This window comes from Cyprinus carpio, chromosome B6 (genome assembly GCF_018340385.1).
Source record: "Cyprinus carpio isolate SPL01 chromosome B6, ASM1834038v1, whole genome shotgun sequence".
NCBI lineage: Eukaryota > Metazoa > Chordata > Actinopteri > Cypriniformes > Cyprinidae > Cyprinus > Cyprinus carpio.
In genome coordinates, this window is record NC_056602.1 from 18,063,142 (window position 1) to 18,083,812 (window position 20,671).

Here is a 20,671-nt window from a genome sequence, read left to right on the forward strand (position 1 = left end):
CCACAGCTCAAAGGCAGTCTGAAGCCAAGCACGCGTCTCACAAAATCTGCATTACACAAATGAAGCCCCACAAACACGCACTCGCTAATCCATTAAAAATCAAAGAGCACTGCCCTAGCAAATCTAAATCACATGAATCAAGTATCACTGAGCTGCACACAAATTTGCAAAAATCAGTAACACTTTAGATTCCTATGTCCATGTTGCATAATACCACATATTTTAGTTGGTAACAAATAATATTTGAGATTTTAGGGCAAAATCTGGGGACATAAAAAGTGAACAGTGTATTTTTTAATCACCTTTTAGAAAGAGAATACACAAACATTTGTACATTTGAAAATGAATAAAATAAAACAAATTGAACTGCACTGGCTGTTGCCAGACAAAAATCTCACTGGATAATTACAATTAATGGCAAAATGAATTTCTGGAAATGTAAAATGATATTTCCTACTGACACACTACAGCAAAATATAGAAATAACTGGCTAGTGTTCTAATAATTTTGGACACCACTATAAATAATAAAAAGTTTTAGTAACTGTTCCACAAAGCAATCAGAATAAATTACAGATGAAAAGAGCTAGAACACACACACACACACACACACACACACACACACACACACACACACACACACAAATCTAATCAAACTATACATAAACAGTGTTGAATACTTGTGTGCAGGCCACTGAGGTCAAAATGTCAGCATCTCTTCAGTAATGAGCTCAGATGAGACCTATTAATCATCTATTTCAAGAGCAGCTGTTACATGTCTGTCGACCAAAATGTTCTCAACCGCCACGTGATGACTACATATACCAGGAGTTTTACTAAATCAGGCATATCATTATGCTTCCTTGCTATGTAAAATTCAAAAACATATGTTTAAGTAAAAATATATACATATTTTCATGGTTTGATTATATCTAAGGAAACATGCCCATCCTAAATGCGAACAACGAGCAAAAGTAGCAAAAAAGGCTAAGATAAACACACAATGAAACTATTATAAGCTCATATGATATGAACAGGGATAACCACATTACTAGATTTAAAACCAACGGACATAAACAGATCAGCTACCCCAACTTCCTCTCTATCCAAAGTTACAGCTGCTTAAGCAGCCAATCAGATACTCAAAGTGATATCATGCACCAAACCTGCTTGAAATGACCAAAAATAAGTGATTTTGTTAAGCGCTATCCACTCAAGGCAGTGTAAAACAATCCTCACTAAGGCAGAAAAGACCAGCAAGCCAGTAAAAGAGAGCAAGACAGATAAAAGAGAAGGTTATTTTGTTTAATGTGGCACCCTTCTTAACATATAACACCTTTAATCCACACTCTTTTTTTATACATGGCTAAGCCAGGCCCACACAGCAGGGGGATTTATGAAGATCATTTTAACTCTGTAGATAAGAGGGGGAATAAAAAATTTACACCCATATGCATGAGTGCTTCATTTACACCCTTAAGTGAATAGGATTTCTCAGTGGCCTCCTATCAGACTAAAGCTAATGCCATACAGACACAGCAGTGACCCCTCTTCCTTCTCTCTGTCTTTCTATAAGCATTTACAATTTAGAAGCATTCCAACCTCTCTTAATTTTGCTTTAAAACCACACTGGGGAACTAGACGTCTCATATTGTGCAACAGCCATTCTCTTTTGCACACCAACTGGCGGTGCATAAGGGGAAAAAAAGTTGTTTGTCATTTGAATCTCAACCCCTGCCTCTTGCACTAACACCATTGTATCAACATTGTCTGGGGCATACGTATGCTGCTAGGCTGCAGAATTAACAGGGAAAGCTGTTAACTGTCATTGAAACATAAACACAACCTTCTGTTGATCTGTTTTTTGCATATCACTTAGGGGTCGTTCACACAAAATCATTTTTTTTTTTTTTTTCAATTGACTGCACTACTTTTAGATTGTTTACCCATCTAAAAATGTGCTAGAATATGTCTTTGACCGTTAAGCTCAAGGGTAAACAATCTAAAAGTAGTGTAGTCAATTGAAAAAAAATAAAAAATGGTTTTGTGATCTCATGAGAATTTTTATGCATTTTACGTAAAATGTGGTTCTACAAAACGTACCTTTACTTACGTTTTCACAGACACTGAAACATACAATACAGCATCTAAACATACAATACTGACGGAATATCTTCATATAAAAGATTAATACATATTTTTTTGTAGTTTTTTAGCTAAAATACATAGCAAATTTTATTTTTAAATGTTGTAATACATCAGATTACAATTTCAGCAGCAATAAAAACGTACACAAATGTACATTTTGTCCTTGTAAACATCATGTACTAATATGTACGTATAAACAATGAAACCAGGCTGGCATATGAGTGATCTAAAAACACAGCACAAGTTAAAAGTACAACTACTTCTTAAGGATAGAGAGAGAGAAAAAAAAAACATTTAATGTTTATTTGTTTTTTCATTCCACTTACCAGTGTCTGACGTTTTTAAATGCAAAAACAGGTTTTGTGTGAATTGCCCGTTACAAAAAAAAATTTAATGTCATATAAAACAAACTGTTTCAAGGCACCATAAAAAGCTTCTGTCTCAGTGACTTCCCTCATGTCCATGCGAGCATGTGGGCCATCCCGTAGAACATCTTTATGGTGTAATATTATGGTTCCAGTAATAGATTACCATGACGAGCGGCACCTTCTCTCTGTCATTATCAGCGGTGATGAGGCAGTTAGTTATGGTTCTATGTGGCGTTATTAAGGGCCAGGCCGTTATTTAATGTTTTATTAGGCACTGAGACACTGATAAAAACACTGAATGTCAACAGAGAGGTTTTAATCAGGCTGGTAATTGGTTGTGCCGGGCTAAGATTGTGAGCGGGATGCATGCACACATGCAAACGCACAATTTATGACAGAATAAAGCCATTGAAATTAGCTTTCTTGAGGCGGAGACAAACAGGAAGTGGATTTAGTGCTGGTCATTTCCACCTCCACCAGAAAAGCACCCATCACTTACCTGGCAGAATGCACTCTCTTGACCCTGTAGGAAAGATCATGGTTGTGCTGGACTGTGTGGGCTCTACGTGTGTCAATCTTGTAGCGTGTTTTGATGACCCTATGCAATGCCGGGCTTCGCAATGACGAAGATAAGGGTCCTGCAAAGGAACAGACAAATCACAGAAGTTAATTAATGGTTGACATGTCACTTCACTGATCAATAAAGCTTAATCACCTAATGATGCCCGCTTGAGCTATAACTAAGTCATTATTTGGTTTGCATAAACTCTAGAGATAGATATACTGTTCACACACACACACATGCCCGCACACGCACGCACGCGCACACACACACACACACACACACACACACACACACACACACACACACAAACAAACATGATCATCTGGCACTTTTACACTTAGTATAAACGTGTTTTGTATCTTGCATTTGCAAAATGGACAATGGGGTTTATATAGAAGTTATGTTATTTACAATATTGATAGAAATTCTTTCCATCATTTTGACTGATTAAAAAATATTTTGTGGTTTCAGTGATTCAGTCACAATGTGTCTTGGGTGCAATTACCCTTGACTTTTAATGTGGTTAAGTGTTATCGATTGTGATTTGATCACTGAAAACTCATGGTATTACTGTCGGGTCTAAAGGGAGCCATTGCTAGACAGGAAAACACAGCACTGAACACAGAGGGTGTCATCTGAACTGGCTCTGTGAGGTCTGAGTCTTCCTACTCCACGGGACACACACATTTAGACATACACCCACTGGCGCACACAAACTCTTTCTCTGGCAGGTGCGCTCCTTAATAAGCTGCACATGGAAAAATGACTGAATAACAAAGGCTGAATTTTTATCAGCCTAATAAATCATATCTGTCTCTCCACCCCAGCCCCTTCATTCGCTCTCCCTCTAAGTCTTATTCCTTATATCATTTCACAGATCCATCAGAAAGGCGGAGGAAAGGATGTGCGGGAGAGAATAAGTGTGGCTTTTATTTATTTCTTTCTGTATTCATTTATCCATCATGTTGCTTTATGAGTGGCTGGGCTGAAGTGACATGCATGCATACGGGCTGAGTAAAAGATGGACTCGGCATGGCAGCTTTCGCTCGTTGACGCTGTACACCAGAGCTAAAAACCCCAAAGATTTATTCCCAGCAGCTACGATTTAGCATGTTAGACAAGCCAACGGGAGAATGGAATTACTTAAAGATCTTAAGAAAATCAGAGAGGGTTAGTGGAGGAAAAATATAGAGCAGAAAGGCTTTGGCTGAAAATGCATTTTAATAAACCATTTACAGCTGTTTATGAAAAGGTTGTATTTGTAAGCAGATGGTAGTTCCGTTTAAACTAACTATAGGCAGCAAAGATTTGGCAAGAGTAAATTCTTAGTTGCGCTTCTCTAACATTCAACAGTGATTTCACTAAATGGATTAAAACCATTTATTGCAAAGAAAGAAAGAAAGAAAGAAAGAAAGAAAGAAAGAAAGAAAGAAAGAGAAAAAGAGTGAAGCAGGAAGAAAGAAAAATGACGGGAATGAATGATAGGACTGAATAATAATAAAATAAATTAGGAAAGAAAAGAATGGAAGGAAGGAAGAAAATAAGAAAAACAAATAAAGAAAGAAAGGAAGAAAACTGAAGTAGAAGGCAAAGAAAGAAAGAAAGAAAGAAAGGTGGGAAAGAAAGAAAGAAAGAAAGAAAGAAAGAAAGAAAGAGAGAAAGAAAGAGAAAAAAGAAAGGAACAATAAGCATGACAGAAAGCATGAAAACTGGATAAAGAAAAAGAAAGAAAGAAAATGTGAATGAAGCAAAATAAGTAAAGAGTAAATAAAAGCAAATACAAATGTATTGTTTTGGTAATACGCCTCTCCCTGGTTATCTGAACAGCTACTTTTTCCAAGGTGTGTTTGATTGGCCATTCCATAATGTTATAAAAGAAACTCACATTTCCTGTCACAATAGAAAACCTTCCTCCTCCTATTTTTCCCCGTCTTCTACTCTAGGGCACCCTTCTCCATTTATCATTGGACCCATACACGCACACACCCCTCAGTATCAGCCGGGGAATTCATCTTCGACAAACATTTACCAATGATCAAATCTTGGCCCAGTAAGGCACACAGTGGAGGGACGTGTCCGACTGTACTACTCTGTGTAATACAGAGCACCCTTTATGAGGGTTTATGTGTGCTTTATGTGATGGAGTGTTTGAGCTGTGGAGTGTATGACCAGACTGCATAAGCGAGGGAGCAAACACACTTGTGTGTGGGCCTGTGACAAGGGGTCGAGTATGTGAGGCTGCGAGATTAGTTGTCTGGCTCAAAGTCACTTTTTCACACTCCTCTCATCTGTACCGCAGATGTCGGACCTGCCTGTGTCCCAGCGGATGACAAATATGGCTTGTCAGAGAGCTTGTGTCTTACACAGCCAGCCGTATACTACGCACTTCGCTGTATTGTTCCACCTTACCTATTGTTTAATGATAGCGCCACAGAATTGATGCCACCCGTGTCTTTGTGTGCGTGTGTGCAACCAGTTTAGTGTAGTACTGTGCTAGGTACCAAAGCTGAGGCTGTGGTCCCTGTCAGGACACTTTTATTGATGTGTGTACTCGCAAGTGTGTGTATATGTGTGTGGTAAAGGCCTGTCAGTGGCCTATTAGAGGGAAGATTGAGACTCCACTCGGCACAGACTCACTCAACCAACACAACCTGCTGGGCTTTACAATCAGGCCTGGGGACTCATCCATCGCCTGCTGACACGCCAGCCCCGCACCCGCGGCTCCTCAGACGGCCGATTATTTACTCAACTCACTTCGGCTTCAGCACTGCGAGCTCACACCTTTATCTATCCCTCTCTGTCACATACACAGACTCATTTTTCTGACAGGTTCCTATGTTATTTTTCTGTCTACTCTCTGGACTTTATGCTGGGGAGCTTGGGATAAGTGAGTGGTGACGTTAACATTAAAAGGAAAAGCTTTTTGGAAAAGCACAACTAAATAAACAATTCAGAGGAGATCTTGGAATATATGATATGATTGGCACCAATTTAGTGGCCAGTTAGTCCAGCTCAGCTGTTAGTCTGTTTTTAAGATGTGTTGTACATGACATAAAATAGGACTACAAAGCTACATAAGAGTAGGGTTGGGTACCGAAACCCGGTGCTAATATGGCACCAGTACCTATGTAACCGTGCGGTATGTACTAGAACCGATTCAGAACGCAGATTTCTGTGCCTCATTTCGGTGCCAAGTAATGCCTGAGCGATCAATTGAAATATTTGTCCTGGTTCTCTGAAATGGATGTAAGGAGCATGAGCATCGCTAGGCCATTTTTAGTGAGTGTATAGTGATTAGCTCCATAAACTGTACACAAATTTGTGATCGCCTCAGAGTCAGTCCTCTTAAAATTTCATATGAAAATGGCGGAAGACTTCGTCTCCTCCCTGTCTTTCAGTGCGCTCTTCAAGCCGCAGACTGTGGCGGAGCAGCACAAGCAAACTCAAACAGAAACAGAGGACACAAGGTGTGATCAATAGATTGTTATAATATCTATATCTGTGCAGTCCTTGTCATAAATACAGTTTACAAAAGGCCACAAGGGAGCAATTGGTTTCCCATCTACTGTAAAGTTTTCGCTGCGTTTACTGCTCATCACACCACAGCTGTTTCCTCCAGCGAAAATCTAGTGATTAACACATATGAATGCATACTTTCTAAAACAATCATGTTGGTATTTTCATTTGAAATTTCAATATTTAATATAAAACATATTACAGTGCATGGCATGTGGCAAAAAATGAGGAAAGGACTGAGAGAAGAAGAGAGGGAAAGGAATGAATGAATATATAAAAAAGTAAAGAAATTAAGGTAAGAAGGCAAGTGGGTAGGAAGGAAGGAAAGAAATGATTTAAGGAATGAAAAGGAGGAAAGAAAGAGGATAGGAAAGAAGAAAGGTATTTAAAGTACTCTGCACCGACAGAGTGGCACACTCTGCTGGCCCCGAAACTTCAAGGTCGTGGGTTTGAATCCATTGTGGCACATAACATGTGGCACATTTTTCAGGGGCAGTCGTGGCCTAATGGTTAGAGAGTCGGACTTGCAACCCAAAGGTTGCAGGTTTGAGTCTTGGTACATACAGGAATTGTAGGTAAGAATGTACAGGGCTCTCTTCCACCTTCAGTACCAAAATTGAGGAGACCCCCAGCTGCTCCCTGGACCCCACAGCATAAATGGCTGCCCACTGGTGTGTGCCTCTGGGTGTTTGTTCACTACTCACTGCTGTGTGTGTGTGGACTTGGATGGGTGAAATGCAGAGCACAAATTCTGAGTATGGCACCATACTTGGCCACACATCATGTCCTTTCCTTTCCTAAAGCATGATGTTTTCACAGGACAGAAGGAAGGATGAAAGTAAGGAAGTAAGGAAAATGTCATTTGGAAAGGAAGGAGAGAAAGGAAGAATAAAAGGAAAGAAGGGAAGAGTCAGACCCAGCAGGCTTATGGTCAGCATTCCGACAGGTAGCGCAGTTGTTCTTCTGCCGACCAAAGTTCAAGTCCTGGCTTGTGGTCCTTTTCAATCCCGTCCCCTTCTCTCTTTCCTCATTCACTTTCTCTCAACTCTCTAAACTGTCCTGTCCAAATAAAGGCAAAAATGCCAAAAATAAATGTTTAAAAAAAGGACATGAAGGGAGAAAGCTGGGGAAAGGAAGGAAGACAGAAACAGAAGGAAGTACAGGCATTCAAGTTGCACCACTTGTCCTTACAAGTTCTCTGGAACTGAAATGGATATACTCAGTGTGACAACTGCTATAGTATTTATTTCACACTTTCTGGAATGTTCCCTGCGCTCCTCATCAATGTTATGACAGGGCAGCAGTGACACCCTGCATCCTCTTAAGGATTATCAAGCCATGTCATCTCATGCTCTCTGATCCCGTCTCCAAATTTGACAACTAATTCCGTTTAACAGCAGTCCGATTCTCCACCGTTCCATCTCTGTCACATCATTAATCTCATTATTGACAGCGAGAGATACCCCTCCTGCTTCTGCAGCAATCCCCCAGGGGCTCATCCTCTGATTCCCAGTGGGACGGCACAGCTGCCATTAAATGCTTCTCCAGTAAACCAGCAACACTTAACACCGCTATCAAACTAGTGTTAAGGTAGCATAGTTAAGTACACATGGGTCTTACAGTTTAACTGATGGGAAAACATTGTGTGTCATTCAAAAACATTGATATCAATACCTTCAATACTGAAACCTTGACTTCGATATTAGTTCCTGAACAATACTTTTTTGAAACTTTTTTCAGTTTTATGAAATCTGTTTTAACAAGACTACATTACACATGAGTTGAGTATTGTTTGAATTTTATCAATTTTAATTCCGATTCTGCATATTCTGATTCTTTTCAACTCCAAGTTTCTATTCCAATGTGATTAAAAAAAGTGATATCAAACGTATTTATTCTGTCATTTTTTGGAAAAAATTTAGTCGCAGATGAATACCATGAACAAAAATCAGCAGGTTACATAAAAACTTATGGACTTATTTAAGAGCTGCTTGGGTGCAAAATAGAGCTACATGATTCTGGACTATATATATATATAATCACTGTTAGGTATGGATGTTTATTTAATCATATACAGTATAATGCAATTTTAACACTGGATTTCATCAACCTTTTAAACTGGAAATGTTATTGTTAAATAATAGATTCTGGTTCTCTCACGATTCTGAAGAAAAGCAGGCAACTAAACAAAATCAGATGTAATTTCTGAATGAGTGATTCAATGACTCACTCAAAGATTTACTTGTTTCATTACTGAACGAATCAGTGTTTTCAAAAGGTGATTTACTCTATTTTGAACACTACCGTACACATCAGAGTTTATATCCGAACTATAAACTTTTATCCCAGTACTTCAGATTATTTGAATCTTTGTTACAGAAACAATGATAAGCGTGGTTGAACATACTGTGAAGCTGTTTCATTCATTTAAATGACAGCTGCTGTTTATACTTAGCTTTTTTGGATTCTGACTGCAAGTGTAGACAAACTTTGGAGTGCTTAGATTAGCTAGCCAGGTCCTGGCAGATCGCTAGGTCAGGTCTTCACAGATGGGAGAAAAAGTGTTTTTAATTTTATAACAAGTATCCGATTCCTGACCTCAAGTATCCGATTCTGAAATTGGAATCGATTTTCGATTCCCAACACTGCACATTACTTAAAGACTTAAAGACTCATCTCCTGAGCCACTGCACCAAAGAACAAAAAAGCATAAAGGGACAAAATGTAGCTAACACAATAAATCAGTGCAAATAGTTTTAATAAAATTCAAATCAGTTTCCACAACTTTAAGGGTAAGTTTACACTGGTGTGTGTTCATTTTAAAACACATAGCTCAGACAGAACTCATTTCTATTAATTTTTCACTGATTTATTGATGAGCATTAGCTGCCTTTAGCGCTGTCTGCGTGTGTTTTCTCTTCCACGATCACTGTCCTGACTGAATGAGGAAGTTTGTTCGCTGTTCATACGTCAATCATAGTACACGTTCAAAACCCGCCCTGTCTCTTCAAATCATGAATGTCCATTTCACTTCCGTGTTCAGTTAAACATTTCCATGGATGAAACATGAAGCTAATAAACACAATTATGACAGTATATGATTTGTATGCGATTTTCGTGAGATTATGCCTATTTTCATAACAATACAGGGTTATATATGACAAATGCTAAGCAGGTGTAGCGATTAGCTTGATATAAAGGGCTACAAATAGCACATTTCAACAACATTATATGGCCAAAACACACATTAGATCGCAATCGGAAGTTATTACAAACACTCAACTGTGGTTCATAGTGAGTTTTGAGTAAAAGCGTAGCATAAATCTTATAAATTGTCTTTTGTAGCATGATGCTACAGTGTGCATGAATGGTTATGCAAAACGTGTTTTCCGTCATGTAGTGTGGATGGAGATCTTTTCTGAAACCCAGTGGAAATGCCAGGCTCATTTTCATTTTAAAACACACTAGTGTAAATGTAGCCTTACATCTACACACTATAGCCTCAAGTGTGAGCCATGTCTCTGCGCATAACCGCTGCAAACTAGTGTTTTTCCTTGATGCCACATCAGAGCCAATCACAAGCACTTGATTCAGGCACATCAAGCATGTTGCATGCTTATTGGCTCACATTTTTCAATACTCAATGGTACTAATGCAATTCGGTCGGTGCCTGAAAAGTATCACACTCGATATCAAGCCCTAGCAAGAAGTGACCTTAGGTGCACTGTAGGCCTAATTAAAGGGATAGTTCACCCAAAAATGAAAATTATGTCATTAATGACTCACCCTCATGTCGTTCCAAACCCGTAAGACCTCTGTTCACCTTCGGAACACAAAATTAAGATATTTTAGATTTAGTCCCGAGAGCTTTCTGTCCCTCCATTGAGAATGTATGTACGGTATACTGTCCACGTCCAGAAAGGTAATAAAAACATCTTCAAAGTAGTCCATGTGACATCAGAGGGTCCGTTAGAATTTTTTGAAGCATCGAAAATACATTTTGGTCCAAAAATATCAAAACTACGACTTTATTCAGCATTGACTTCTCTCCCCGGGTCTGTTGTGAGCGCGTTCACAACACTGCAGTTTAGTGATATCCGGTTCGCGAACGAATCACTCGATGTAACCGGATCTTCTTGACTGACTGAACTGCTGTGAAGAGAGAACTGAAGATGAACACCGAGCCGAGCCAGATAACGAACGAAACATTGACTCGTTCTCGAGTCAAGAACCGTTTCTGTCCGACGCGTCCGGTTCGAGAACCGAGGAGCTGATGATACCGCGCATGCGTGATTCAGACTGACACACAGCGCATCTGAACCGAACTGGTTCTTTTTTGGTGATTTGATTCTGAACTGATTCTGTGCTAATGTTATGAGCGCGGGTAAACCGAAGGCTTGAATCAAGGGCAATCATCGCCAATGAAGTCATTACGTCGAGCGCAAAAGAACTGGTAAACCGTTTTCGGCAACCGGTTTATTGAATCAAACTGTCCAAAAGAACCGGTTCGCGGAAAAGAACAGAACTTCCCATAACTACCGGTGATCCGAAAACCGATTCAACTGGTTCTTGACTTGAGAACGAGTCAATGTTTCGTTCGTTATCTGGCTCGGCTCGGTGTTCATCTTCAGTTCTCTCTTCACAGCAGTTCAGTCAGTGTACTGTTTGAGTAAATGAATTACTCCGGGATATTGGTTTATTTGAACTCAGAGGGGAGTGTCAGCCATGTTAAAAAAGTTAACAGCTTAAGTCATTTGTGGATTAATGCTTATTGTAGACGCGAACCGTTTCAAACGATTCAGTTCGATTTGGTGAACTGGTTCAAGAAGATCCGGTTACATCGAGTGATTCGTTCGTGAACCGGATATCACTAAACTGCAGTGTTGTGAACGTGCTCATAACAGACCCGGGAGAGAAGTCAATGCTGAATAAAGTCGTAGTTTTTGATATTTTTGGACCAAAATGTATTTTCGATGCTTAAAAAAATTCTAACGGACCCTCTGATGTCACATGGACTACTTTGAAGATGTTTTTATTACCTTTCTGGACGTGGACAGTATACCGTACATACATTCTCAATGGAGGGACAGAAAGCTCTCGGACTAAATCTAAAATATCTTATACTGTGTTTTTGAAGATGAACGAAGGTCTTACGGGTTTGGAACGACATGAGGGTGAGTCATTAATGACATAATTTTCATTTTTGGGTGAACTATCCCTTTAAAAATGTCATCACATCTGCTATGCAAGTTAACAAAGCTGCATAATATGGTGACATTTGCTCCCTTAAATTGAATAGGAGGAATCAAATGGAACAGTCAGTGTATGAGTGGAGGGAGGTCACTGCACCCCACCCCAAAATACCAAGATGTCTCTTTTAAATCCTGGCACAAACTACAGAGCTCATCTGAACGTACGTGTCTGTGGCTTTTATGTGAAGTGTGCCAACAAAGATCTCTGTCCACCTCTGAGACCTGTTGTTCAGCCAAGTGTTTGTGCATGGACATGTGACCTTGGGAAGTTTTAAAGTTCGGAAATATAAGAAGAGCCCTCTGAGGCTCAGAGGATCTGCTAATGTAGACAGACAGATAGCAAGATGGGCAGCAAGACTGTTGATGTACTTTGGAGAGATCCGATGAGAGAGAGGGTACAAAAAGAACCTCCTCACCATGAACCATGGACCAGTGGATGGCTCCGTGGTGCCATACCAGTCAAAATCAGGAAAGGCTCAAGTGTCGCCCATGAGGCCAGGCCTCATCAGTCATTGGTGCAATGCTATCGTCACGGAAACCAACACCACATTAACACACATAAATACTCACCCTACTTCTACATCAACTGATTACTTGACCCAAGATGGCTGGGACTAATAAGAGCAACACGATCTGCACTGAGCATCCCTGACTGCTTATAAAGCCAGAAATGGAGGTTGACAGTCGTAATTCACACGTCTGCTGCAATTTTACCGTGTGTTAACATTTAAGTTACTTTTGGATTCACGCTAGAAGCCTTTCACAGGCCGTCAACACCATAAAGCCTACATCATGGAAATGTTTCCATATTGCTAATGTTTAGTCCTTTGGGATTCCAGCATTGCTTCCTCTCCACATGCATGATGTTGTGTGTCACTGTTGGTTAGAGACCAAACAGGAAAAACTTGAATGTGTAATGACACCGGCTTCCTTACATTCAGTACTGCTGTTTTCATCCAGTTATGGCATTAAAGGCATGAATAAGAGATGAGATGAAAGCATTATGACCTTGCCCTTAGCTTGAGTGCACTGGACTCCTATCAAAACAAAACTGTGCAATAAACCATACATTTGAAAGGATACTGTACTCATTTAAGGTGCACTGCACTGTGATAATAATTTCTGATAATAAATCATTTCTGAGAGTTCACTTTTTGTTTAAGGGTCAATGACAAACAAGAATGTTCATAATAAAGAAAAAAATAAATATATTTTTAAAAACCTACTATGTATACAAATGTACTATTTGTATTCATGTTGGTTTGATGTTTTTTTTTTTATGTAACATTTTCAAAAAAATTTACTGTAACAATTAAAAAGTAATGACATTTTCTTGAAACCTTTACTAATGTGCACACACTTTTTATGTACAAATTTCACAAATTTTCATTTCAATTCATTAATATCATTAAGTTTGGAGAGACACAACTAGAGGTTGACCGATACTGGATTTGACCGATTAATCAACCGATAGTTTTTATAATGGGTACTGAATGAAAACCAAAATAGTGCTTTACTATTAAAAAAAAAAAAAGTACTGAACCATACCTTGTAAAGTAATAAAAATGTTAATATGAATTATTCAATTGATCATTAAAGTTAGTTCATAATTTATTAACTAATGTTAACAGAAAAAACTTGTGTAAAGTGTTACCATTTCATTTCAACAGTCATGCTTAAAGATGGCCAATTACATCTTTACTTCAAGAATGAACAATGTGGCATAAATGAGTTTAAAGTTCAGTGTTTAAAAAATAGAGCAAACAGAAAGAGAAAGTGCGAGCTACTGTATATTACAGCTCTCTATAAGAAACATACAGACTTTATTAAAGCCACAGAAAGACAAATGTTTTGCTGAAAAAAAGCACACACAATTTTACAGCCTAGGGCATACCTGTCAACCCTCCCGTTTTTCCCGGGATTCTCCCGTATTTTACCATTCTATCCCACTATCATCCAATTTAAATATTTTCCTGTATTTCTCCCGTATTTTTAATCGTTCTATATATATATATATATATAAAATCCCACTGGGCGTATTTTATATGTTTGCTACATTCGTTTCCAGTAAAACTCCCGTAATTTTTATGGGACAAACCTTATTATATGAATAATTACAACCACAAATTCTACGGTTGTCCAGTTGCCAGATCTTGTATGAAACGCATCTTTCTCACATGATCGACACATACAAATTTTAACCCATTTGTCCATTCAACTTGGCAACCTACAGCCCAGTGATGCTATTGATTTGTGCGCAGGTAGTACTGCGGGAAGAAAACAATGATCACTGGTAGAGATGGGAGGAGAAGACTCAGGTGGTGCTCCAGTGAAAAAAAAAACTAAATTACATTATATGTATAATGAGATATAGCTTACACTTCAAAAGGCTATTTAATTGATTTAATATGAGCGCTGCAAGTTTCAAAATCAGGTGCTGGCTGCTTTGTTTACTGCAGTTACGGGAAATGGCGAAATTCCTGGCAAAAAGCACCACTTGCTGGCTAAGAATGGATTTTCATTTTTCAATAAGAAGATAATGAATTATAAAACTCTAAAGATATCATATACTAAGATATATTTATTTTACTAAATTAATATAATTGTTTGATAATAATTTTTAAAATTAATAATAATACAATTAATAAAATTAATGAATAAAAATAAAATAATATAATATAATATAAAAAAAAATTACCCAAATGTTGACAGGTATGCTAGGGTGAAGTCATTAAGTACATTAACAACAATTTGGGACTAATATAGTGTATTTTAATGGAAAACTATGTGAATGGCGCTCTGTGGCACGGCAGGATTTTCTGTCGGTTGCATTTAATTTGCATCTGAAGTTTCCCGCCCTGTGCAGCGCACAGCTTCCTGTGTCCAAACAAACAGCACGAGGTGTCAGTAGCCCCTTTCACACTTTCGATTCCGGAAAATACACTGGTAATGTGTCCTGGCAATTGTTCCCGGGTCGCTAGATTTTGCCCCTTTCACACTGCCAGTGATTTCCCGGAATATGTGCGTGCGTTTGAAAACGTATGAGTCGAAAACGCTAGGCACGTTAACTTTCACTTAAGCTGGTGAACGATCTCGGCTTCAGCGTGGATAGTGAGGAGCTAACTGATCTCTGCTTCATTACAGTTTGCACATAGTTTTTTTGTCGTGAACACTGATCTGCCTTCAAAACACCCAGTAAAAGAGTTGCACGATAACGTGCGTCATCATTATGATGCACCCTTTACGGCATTGGTTCTGGCTTTTGTTCACACAGCGCTCATTCTGGGACTGAACTCGGCAATGTTACTAGGTCCCCAATTCGGGGATCGATCCCGGAATCAGTCCCGGGACGTGTTTGCGTTCACACAGAAGGCGATCCGGCAATTTTCCGGGACCAACGTGCAGTGTGAAAGGGGCTAGTGATTTCCACCTCTAAAGGCCACTCTCGCATAGTATGACACAACCCGGAAAACTATTGGCATGGATTTTTGCCAATAGCGATAGTTCGCAAAATGAAAAATGAAGAAAATGAATGAACAGACGAATGAATGAACACACTACACTAAATAACAAAATAATCCAAAAAAAATTCACAACAAAGTTAACAAAAAAACAAAAAAAAAAAACAACAACAACACACACACACACACACACACACACACTGATGAACTTATAGGTGAACTATTGTATGAATTTTAAAATTAATTTTCATATATTTTTAAATACATTAACAGATCCAGACAAATAAAAATAGCAACTTGTCATTGACCTATAACCTTATTTAGTAAAATCACATTAAGTCCCATGAGATTCACATTCCAAGGAAGTGCCCCATGGTTGTGACTAAGGTCAGAAGAAACAAGTGCTTGTCAGTTGAGGCAAATATTCAAAAAGTTACACCTTTCTGGCATGTCTATTGCACAGGGGCACTTATGAAGGTTAAGTGCCCTGAGGCCCAGCAAACAATAAAGCACTGGGGATATGAAATCATGTCCGTCACAGCTGAGAGCTGTATATCTTTTGAGAGATGGAGGTATGTTTATAAAAACATGGAAGCATGAGCATCTTAAAGACACGCAAAAATAGGGATAGCAAATTTAGCAGACAGAAGGTTATAACTAGATATCCAAGGGTGTGATTATGCCATGTGTTGACAACAGAACTACATCTATTCACAGAATGAACATGGGTACCGTACATGTGTGCATTTGTGTCATGTACACATCCTGTGTGGTGACAGAGCGAATAAACTTGACTGATGCATTCTGGGTTAAGTGAGTATGTCCACTGAGAGCAGAAGACGCTCTCACTAACTCTAACATACACTTCACCTGTCAGCCACCTGTCCACCACCAAGGGCACCTAAGAGTCTGGACAAAACCCTGGCCGGCATTCTCCTTGCAGGGCATCATTAATCACTGGGTGTGAATAAGTGTGTTGCTAAAAGGAGTTGGTGCTTGGCTGTCCATGCTCAATCAAGTCTGAGCATTCGACTGACTAAAAAACTTGGGTTCCACTCACTGAGTGAGGCATTGAGCGTGACCGAGCAGTCACTAACCCTGTGTTTGTGAGAGTTGATGGCTTCCTGAGTGACTTAAAGAAGGTCATGAAAGTGTCATTGTGGTAAACACTCACCTAGTAGGAGGGGCAGAAGCTTGAGATGGTCTTGTCAAGGGCTGCGTTTCAACTAAGCAGGATCGTACATTATGGCAATTGAACCCAATGAGACCTGTAATGCAATGATGCCTGTCCTTCTTTGGAGTTTGAAATATTCACTCTGTGTCGCACCAAGTTTGACATCAGTTACATCAAACATCAATGGTTCTCAAAATCATTGATACTTGCTGTGTTTTAAGGCACCATGTTCAAAGAAGACTGTTCCTGACATTAAACTGTTTTAGAATAGGGCTGCAACTAAAAATTGTTTTGGTAATGATTAATCTGTTCATTATACATCATTTAATCTGATTAAAAAGACAGATTTATTTATTTATTTTTTGCTATTTTATTTAAAACAACTACATTTTATTTAGGTTATCGTATTAATTGCATGTGTATATAATGTGCGTAATATAATAAATATATATATATATATATATATATATATATATATATATATATATATATATATATATATATATATATATATATATATATATATATATATATATTTTTATATACTTTTATATACACGGTACCTTGCGAAAGAATTCATACCCCTTAATTTTTTTCACATTTTTTTTGTTGCTGCCTTATGATAAACTTCTTTAAATTACTTTTTTTCCCACATCAATCTACACTCCATACACCATACTGACAAAGCAAAAACAGAATTGTCACAACTTCATACATTTAATAAAAATAAAAACTGAAATAAGTACATTGCATAAGTATTCATACCCTTAACTAATTATTTAGTTGAAGCAACTTTATAGTCTCAAGTCTTTTTTTGTTTGATGCAACAAGCTTTGCTTATCAGCATTTGGCAATCATCTGCCATTCTTCTCCTCATCTCTTCACCTCTCAAGCTCTGTCAGGTTGGATGGGGGCAGATGCACATTTTCAGGTTTCTCCAGAAATATTTTATTGGGTTCAAGCTCAGGCTGTGGCTGGGCCTCTCAAGGACATTCACAGAGTTGTCTATAAGCCAACCTTGCTGTGTACTTAGGGTCACTGTCCTGTTGGAAGATGAACCAACTGCCCAGTCTGAGCTTCTGAATGCTCTTGACTGGGTTTTCATTAAGGCTGATTTATACTTCTGCGTAGGAGCTACTGCAGGTTAGGCTCTTGGTCACCACACTAACTAAAGCCCTTCTCCATCAGTTGCTCAGTTTGGCCAGCTCTAGGAGGAATCCTGGTTGTTTCAAACTTCTTCCATTAAGGGTAACAGAGACTACATTTTTCTGTGACCCTTCAATGAAGCAGAATTTTTTCTGAACTCTTCCACTGATGTGTGACTTGATGCATACCTGTTTCTGAGCTCTACAAGAAGTTCTTTTGACCTCGGTGCTTGGTTTTTGTTTTGTTTTTTATTAAAATTAGTATTATATTACCTTTTATTTATATTTTTGCCGCCCCAAATCATACCCATTCAATTGAATTTGCCATAGGTTAACTTCACCTAAAATCTAGTAACATCTACAAGCACTTATGCAATGGAATTATTATTATTATTATTTATTTATTTTTTTTTATATAAATTTGCAAAGATGTAAAAACTTGTTTTTTTGCTTTACAATTATGGTGTACGGAGTGTAGATTGCTGAGGTAAAAAAACAAAAAAAAAACTAAACTCAACAAAAAAACAAAACAAATATATATATAAAAATGAAGGGGTTTAAATACTTTTGCAAGGAAATCCTAATACATAAATAAAAATACATATATATATATATATATATAAGCTATGGCCAAAAATAATAACAACACTATAAAAAAATAAAAAAACAATAATATGAAACAATGTATCTGCAGTAGTCTGTGTAAAAATATAACCAAAGGAGGCTGTGAAAATTTATCTGCATTGTTAATCCTTTTGATCTTTTATTAAAAAAAATTCACAACCTTTCATTGGATAATAAGAATGTAAAATGGGGGGGAAATATCATTATGAAATAAATATTTTTCTCTAATACACATTTGGCCACAATTAACGGCACCCTTTTATTCAGTACTTTTTGAAACCTCCATTTGCCAGTTTAACAGCTCTAAATTTTCTTCCATAACCCCTGATGAGGTTAGAGATCACATGACAAGAGATCAGAGACCATTCCTTCATCCAGATTCACTCAAGACCCATTAGATTCCCAGCTCCATGTTTTTGCTTCTCCTCTTCAGTTCTCTCCTCTCATTTTCCATAGGGTTCAAGTCAGAGGACTGGAATGACCATAGCAGAAGCTTGGTTTTGGTGCTCAGTGGCCCATTTTTGTGTTGTTTTTGAGGTTTGAGTTTGGATTATTGTACAGTTGAAAGATCCAAAAATGGCCCATTATAAGATTTCTAACAGAGTCAGTCACTTATTGATTTTTTATCTGTTGTTATTTGATAGAATCCATGATGCCATGTGTCTAAACAAGATGTCCAGGACCTCCAGCAGAAATATAGGCCCACAACATCAAAAATACAGCAGTATATTTCATTGTACACATGGGGTACATTTTATCCCTGTGTTCAACGAACCCATCTTGAGTGTTTGTTGCTAAAAAGCAAATTTCTTTGGTACATCTGACCATAGAAGCCAGTCCCATTTAAAATTCCAGTCGTGTCTGATAACTGAATAAGCTGGAGTTTGTTTTTAGATGAGCTAGGAGAATTTTTCTTGAAACCCTCCCAAACAACATGTGGTGATTTAGGTGCTGTTTTTAAGGTTTTCTGACCCTGAGATTCAACTATTTTCTGCAATTCTCCAGCTGTGGTCCTTGGAGAGTCTTTAGCCACTTAAACTCTCCTCCTCAGCGTGCATTAGGACAATATAGACACACGTCCTCTTCCAGGCAGTTTTGTAATTCTTAATTATTGCCTTGATGGTGGAAATGGGAATTTTCACTGCTCTAGCTCTTTTCTTAAAGCCACTTCACTAATTTGTGAAGCTCAATTATCTTTTGCTGCACATCAGAAATATATTCTTTGTTTTTTCTCATTGTGATGGATGATTAAGGGAATTATGCCTTTGTTTTCCCTACTATTTATATTTTTGTGAATCAGGAAGCCATGGCTGGACAATTTCATGTTCATAATCACCCTGGAGTGCTCAAAATTGTCCAAAGTGTATTTGAGAAAAACATTTATTTCATAATGATACTTCCCTCCATTATAAATTCTTATTATCCAATGAAAGGTTAGATTTTTGTGAATTTTTAAAATAAAAGATCAAAAGGATTAACAATGCAGGTTAATTTTCACAGACTTCTTTGATCATATTTACCAAGGGTGCCGATATATTTGGCCATGACTATATATATATATATACATATACATATACATATACATATATATATATATATATATATATACATATATATTACACATATATACACACATATATATATATATATATATATATATATATATATATATATATATATATATATATATATATATATATATATATATACACACACACACATATATATATATATATATATATATATATATATATATATATATATATATATATATATATATATATATATATAGTCTCTCTTTGGGTGGGAGGAAAAAAAAAGTTTTTCTGATGCATCGCGATTCTCTCTTGATTTTGAACATTTCAGAATCGATTCTGAGATTGTTTATTTTTCCCGCATATGGCACGTGCGCGCTAGAGACGCGGCGGGCTTCATTGCACAGAATTTGCGCTGTGAGACACGTGCACATTGCTTGACAGTCTGTGCTTCCACCCGCCGTGTTTTACTTTTGATATGCTTTCATTTATGCCTTCATTTATGCCGTTTGGAATGCAGTACTATTAGATGCACGAAACTTGCGCACTGACAGACTTTCACAAGCGCTTTGGGTTTGTTGTCCTGAAGCTCAACTACGGCTGTGGTTAAATGCACTTGCATTTTCGAATACTTTTTTTCATATATATATATATATATATATGATACATACACACATTTCTTGTGTGTTTGTGTTAAAAAATAAAAAAATCTGCCTGTCTATCTAAACTAGCGGTCAAAAGTTTTTTTTTTTTTTTTTACATTAGTTTCTTATGCTCATGAAGGCTGTATTTATATGATAAAAAATACAGGAAACAAATAATATTGTGAAATAGTATTATGATGTAAAATAACATTTTTCTATTTTAATATACATTCAAATCTA

The 20,671-nt window shown here is 37.6% G+C and overlaps 1 protein-coding gene across 1 annotated transcript in view; it reads right to left on the reverse strand.

The window, feature by feature from the left end:
• Nucleotides 1-20,671, reverse strand: part of LOC109105650 (zinc finger CCCH domain-containing protein 3-like) — a 70,031-nt gene that overhangs the window by 26,286 nt on the left and 23,074 nt on the right. Inside the window, exon 4 of the mRNA XM_042726008.1 lies at nucleotides 3,015-3,153. Within this exon, the coding sequence (XP_042581942.1) occupies nucleotides 3,015-3,153 (139 nt within the window). The remainder of the gene's footprint in view (nucleotides 1-3,014; nucleotides 3,154-20,671) is intronic.